Below are 5,433 nucleotides of genomic sequence, written 5' to 3' on the forward strand. Positions count from 1 at the left end.
CGGCTAATTTCAATCAAGATCCTCTGGAACTTGAGTTTTCAAGACAACGGGCAGCAAATGGGTCCAATGACAACCCAACTGTCGAAACAGTTGACAATAATCGCGAAACATTATGGATGCTGAAAAACTACAAGATACCATGTCATAGTGATTTAGGAAATACATCAAAAGAAGCTGTGGAACAAGTTTAGGAACTTATTACAATTTTACACCATGGTGGTTAATTAAATATCATTTACTTCGTAAATACTGCCGACATTTGTAATAGTTGTTTTCGTTGCCTAACTTTTGAATTAGCCTTTGTTTTCGAAGCTTTTAGCTTCGCCTTGGTTTTAAAGTCATGTTTTAATTTTTTAAGGTGCCCATTAGCAATAGTGTTCATAAAATTTTGAACGCAGTGGTTCAGTAGTTTTCGTTTTTGTTCTTCAAAGGCATCAGGTTCAAAAAAACCACTCCATTTGACTAAAATGTTATCATTGTTAAATATCTCTTCTTTCGCTTTAAGAATCCTGTTCTTTATTGCAATTTGGCAAAAATATTTAGTAATGATGCTATAAACACTCTTGAAAAAATTAAACGACTCTGTCGTTAGGTAAAACAACCCGCCCCTGTCCTGGGCTTCAATCCATGAGCGTAGATTTTCCGGAGTGTTGTCCTTCGTAGTGATTAGCTTCTTAGCTAATGTTAGGCCACTGTCCGATTTTCTTCCGAGAGATCTTAGCACCGCTCCGATTACGTACATTGATACGTCACTAGCCTCTACTGGTATGTTGATGTCGATTGGCATGATTTTTTTGGCAGCTGACCCAACTTCAATGGTCCTCCTTATTAACGAGTTTAAGGCCCAAATTCTTTCTTGAACCTGCATATCTCGAAAACCCTGTAATAAGAGAAGCTAATCTTAATTAATCGTCAAAAATATTATATTTTATCAGGAATCTATAACGCTACTAGGAATGATTAGCACAGCTTATAGCCCGGCGAAGAGCGAGGCTCTACATTCTCCCGCACCGTGAACTCAATAAATCACGCACTTTCTATTAACCCACATTATACCAAGCCTGATAGAGAGGTGGTTAATAATTCCAAGTAACATTATAGATTCCTGATTTTATTCAATTACCAGAGTATGTTTCAAAGAATTTGAAATTTGTTGAATTTTCTTCTTGTTTCTAATCAAATTATTGAGTTTGAGGTAGAGTTTGTCACCAGTTGTTTCCGTTAAAATTGGTTTTATTGCACCTTTTAATTCAATTAAATCTGGAACAGTGAGGTTTATTATCCAATCCGAACCTTTTTTCGCACCTTGGCAGTAATTTAATTTGGAATTCCTAAATGAATATTGGACTTCCATTATAATGCAATTGAAAGATGCATCATAATCATTGCCTGTATGCAAAAATTAAATTAAAGTGTTGGTTGCACGAAATTTTAGCTATGGCTAATTAATGGTTCATTAGAAAGAGCAAACATTTTATAGCAAGTACAGAAAATTTCATCAAAATCGGTTAAGTGGTCTTTGAATTATTATAAAAAGAAGTCGAAATGGTGGAAATCGAGTTTTTCGGCGAATTTCCAGACTTCTCGGCACCCATGACGTCAGAAAATGCGAAGCGTATCATTGGCTAATTGTCTGTAATACATTTCTTTACATCTGGGATTAAAAGCAGGTTGATTTAACACCCAGGAAAAAGTCCTACGCAGTAGTAATTGAAATAGGTATACACAAGCCTACGTAGTAGAAAAACGATATGAAACCGAAGGCTCCTTGTAAATTCTTCTTAAAACGTCGGGTCGCGCGCGCCGCGTAGCGCGCGATTAAAAAAATATTTTTTATTTCGATAATAAGCCTAATATTATGATTAAAAACCTCTGGTTTGAAAACTTCTACAAGTAAACAGAATCCCTCCACTTCAGTTCCTTCTATTTTAGGAATAAAACTACAGCTTCGATTTGCCCCAAATTGCTCGTGCTACGGAGGAGAAAATTTCGGGGAGCGAATAAGGTCAGTTTCGGACTCAAAGTTAATACACTTTGGCTTGGAAATTTGCTTCGACAATGACATTTTTGGAAAGAGAACGTCCTGGGCTTCAAAACAAGCCCGCATTCATTCGTTTTTATTACTATCGATTTTTCGTGCAACCAACACTTTAATAATAGATACTAATAATTACCAAAAATTTATACTAACAATCAATCATATGACTTCTTATGATTTTTTTGGCAATTTTCCTGACTAGGGCTTTTCCATTGTTTGGTCATTTTCGAACACTACAAATGAAATTTAAAGGTAAAAATGGAAAAAGCCACTTTTAAATAATAGAAAAATGATATTTAAACTTACTTTGTTATTGCCCTAAGAGGTTTCGCCTTGACTTCTGCATCTTTAAAAACAACTTCTATTTCATCGTCATTTAAAATATCGTCATCACTAGAGTCATTTGCGTTGACATTTTCATCTATGTAGAATCAAAATTTTTTAAGTTTTTCCTGTAAATACGAGCGATAGGAGTCTCACAAACCTGATGATAAACCGTCACAACAAATATCCTTTGACATACTTGGCTTCATGCTTTCTTGAGGTGATTTACACCGAATGTTTTTAGAAATGCTCGAGTTACCCCTTTCGTCTAAACAGTGTAAATTAGTTTCTGTCAAAAATTACAATAAGTATATGGATATTATACCAGAGCTTGAAGAAACCTCACTACTAGAGTTACTAGACTCATTAGTGTCTTCATTTGAACTTCCATCTAATTAGATAGTAATAAGGTTAATTGGTCAATTTAAAACAAATGGGTTATTATTCAATCTTGGATAAATAATGTGGTAGCACATTATTTTATTTAAGATTCAATTTGGCCACGATCTCCTACTAGAGGATTCCGAAGTTGAGAAATGTGCTTTTATTTTGGGTGCAGAGATCCCTAGTTCTTCGTAAGTGCTCCAAAGATTCATTAATAATACTAGAATTTTTAAGATGTTGAAAAACAGTAAAATAAATAAATAAATAAATGTAATACACACTTACCAAGAAATTGTTACTATGGAATACACTATGATACAAAAAACCAAACAACTGTTAAGCCTAAAATCGCCCGCCGAACACGTGTACCGCGTAAGCAATATTTGTATCAGTAAAAGGTGTTTCCGTTTTCCACCGATAGATCGCGCTGTAGTCGGGATAGGCCTTTGGAGCGACACGGAAAATTGGTAATGCCATATCCTGTAACACGTAATTAATCCAAGGTTAAATCGTGTTTGTAACTTTGTATATCGTAAAAATTCAAGTTATGCCTTGGCACAGCTTAGGGTGGTTGTCTCAAATTCTCCATTGGACGTAAAATATTTAACATAAACAAGTATTATATAACTGTAAATGAAATGAAACATCAAAATCTGACTGATTAGTATAAATAGAATATTTGAGTCTTGAGGAAAATTAGATTCTAAACGCATAAAAGGCGAAGGTGGGAGATCCCATTTTAGCGTTTCTAGCAACCTGGACCAGGGATATCCTACCGTTGCTGTTGACTGAATGTGTTTTTATTCGCAATTACAGCAAGCTATACCGTCTTCATTTCCATTACAATCTATAACAAGCCTACCTTGTGACTGTGTCTTTGAATTTTATTTTATTTTCTTTCTGCGTTTGAACTTGTGACGATTCGAAATTGGAGAATTTAATTAACTGAAACCACTAAAGACTAGTTATCAGTAGATCGTTAAAAGTTGTGCAGCTCTAACGAAATTTCGACATTAATCCGCCGTAATTGTCTTCGAAAAACTTTCTTCTGGGTTAAACGAGGACTCGTGACGAAACAAAGAAAACTTAGAGACTCGACTAAGCAATTTCAAACTCTTCTAAAGAGTTGAATAAACACAACAAATTGAAATAAGTCATATAGATAGAAATTATATATTGGTAAATTCTTTTCAAAAAGATTTTCTATAAAATAATTAATACACAATGTGGTTTTATTGCTACAAAGGACGTCTTTTCTCTCGAATACGTTCCTAGCGTCAGAGTGCTAAAGCGGGGGACGGCGCACCTTTTTTTGGAATCTAGTCGGTGCCTCCGATATTTTTAGAATTACGGAGGCACCGATCTAGTCCATTTTGAGGTTAGCGGCCAAAATGACGAGGGAATTCCCTAAGAGGGAACTTATTGTATGATTAGTTTACATTTGTATGTTGCTTAAGCCGCCGTTGAAATAGGCGGCCAAATTGTCCAATGTAAGACTCTTCACATTGGCAAATTGTTCTATAAATTATTGCTTTATCAAGAACGTTGGTTGGTACTTTATTTTTACAAAGTAACGCTGACAATTTAGTTGGTGGGAAGTTAATTGGGTTGACGCCTACGTTTTTAAGAACCCTTCCTAATTTTTGAGACAGGCTGGGTAAAATAACATACGTTGAAATTGTATTTTTACACGCTTATTTCAAAGACCGAGATTTAGGGGGGAGGGGGAAAGACTCAAAATCTTTAAAATGATTTTGGAACGCAAATGCAAATTCCTTAAAAACAATTTTCTAATTCAAAATAAGATTATTACCTAGCGTTTTAACCATGTTCTTCACTTTTAAAAGGCTAAACCATCAAAGCTTAGGTAGCCTTACTCCTCTATTTTCTAAAATGTTCCAACCACCTTGTTCAGTGTTAAAATCTACGACTAAGGGAGAGTTCACATAATATTAGAAGGTGTATAAATGTTTGATGATCAAGAAAAGTTAGTGTTTAATATTAAATAGAAAACAAGTTAGGCGATTGCTGTTCAGCGTGGTATTGCGGCAGCCATGCTGAACATATTCCCGCCGAGTTCCTCTCTTGAGGACTGTTTCTTAAAATTTCCATGAATTGTGAAGTAGGTTTTTTTTTTACTTAGATGTTATTAACAACGATTTTTATGAATTTCTGTATTAAAGTTCATATTTATGAATAAATAAAATAAAAAAGCAAAATTCATTAATAATTCTTTTCAATTCGGTTCGATTGCAATAAAACATTAAACAGCTTTCCAGAGATAAAAATAAACCATCTATGACAATGAATTTTTGATTTATCAATAAAATATTTCTTAGCGAAATTATGCATTGAAAGCTTATAATGAAATAATTTTTAAAACAAAACAGAAAAAGGTTTTAACACTCACTTTACAGATTACGTAATGTGATCAAATAAGGCAATACAAGCCAAAAAATAATTTTTCTAAATATAGCTATTTTGGGTATCCACGAATAGGTGACTTCCAAATTTCCAATTTCAATTTGTTTTCAAATTTTCAAATTTTTTGAAAATAATAATCTGGGGCATTAATTGATTAATTACCTTGAAAATAAGCCATTAGGCTTATTTATATCACTTTTCAAACTGAAGTTATAGTGATTTTATAGCTAAAGCGCAAATGGCATTTTGAAAACCGCCAAAAT

At 34.0% G+C, this 5,433-nt stretch overlaps 2 protein-coding genes across 2 annotated transcripts; both read right to left on the reverse strand.

The window, feature by feature from the left end:
• Window positions 1–235: 235 nt before the first annotated feature.
• LOC149937213 (uncharacterized) lies at window positions 236–2,271 on the reverse strand. Its single transcript, XM_090153751.1, has 4 exons — window positions 2,192–2,271; window positions 1,124–1,389; window positions 603–880; window positions 236–509 (listed from the first exon to the last, which is right to left on the reverse strand). Exons 1-4 carry the CDS (start codon window positions 2,199–2,201, stop codon window positions 236–238), a joined length of 828 nt encoding a protein of 275 aa, XP_090009877.1. The 5' UTR covers window positions 2,202–2,271.
• LOC149937214 (uncharacterized) lies at window positions 2,259–2,964 on the reverse strand. Its single transcript, XM_090153752.1, has 5 exons — window positions 2,877–2,964; window positions 2,688–2,753; window positions 2,523–2,630; window positions 2,345–2,459; window positions 2,259–2,271 (listed from the first exon to the last, which is right to left on the reverse strand). The coding sequence occupies exons 1-5, from the start codon at window positions 2,956–2,958 to the stop codon at window positions 2,259–2,261; spliced, it is 384 nt and encodes a 127-aa protein (XP_090009878.1). The 5' UTR covers window positions 2,959–2,964.
• Between the last annotated feature and the right edge of the window lie 2,469 nt (window positions 2,965–5,433).

The sequence above is a fragment of the Leiobunum rupestre genome, chromosome 7, assembly GCF_980474605.1.
Source record: "Leiobunum rupestre chromosome 7, qqLeiRupe1.1.hap1, whole genome shotgun sequence".
In the NCBI taxonomy this organism is placed as follows: Eukaryota; Metazoa; Arthropoda; class Arachnida; order Opiliones; family Sclerosomatidae; genus Leiobunum; species Leiobunum rupestre.

Excerpts from the sequence above, each read along its gene's own strand:
- LOC149937213 (XM_090153751.1), bottom strand. Across the intron at positions 881-1,123 it reads ATTCTTTGAAACATACTCTG|GGTTTTCGAGATATGCAGGT; the intron begins GTAATTGAATAA and ends CTCTTATTACAG. Across the intron at positions 510-602 it reads GAAGCCCAGGACAGGGGCGG|GATTCTTAAAGCGAAAGAAG; the intron begins GTTGTTTTACCT and ends AATAAAGAACAG.
- LOC149937214 (XM_090153752.1), bottom strand. The coding sequence starts at position 2,958 with ATGAATCTTTGGAGCACTTACGAAGAACTAGGGATCTCTGCACCCAAA. Across the intron at positions 2,754-2,876 it reads CTCAACTTCGGAATCCTCTA|ATGGAAGTTCAAATGAAGAC; the intron begins GTAGGAGATCGT and ends CTATCTAATTAG. Across the intron at positions 2,460-2,522 it reads TTGTGACGGTTTATCATCAG|ATGAAAATGTCAACGCAAAT; the intron begins GTTTGTGAGACT and ends GATTCTACATAG.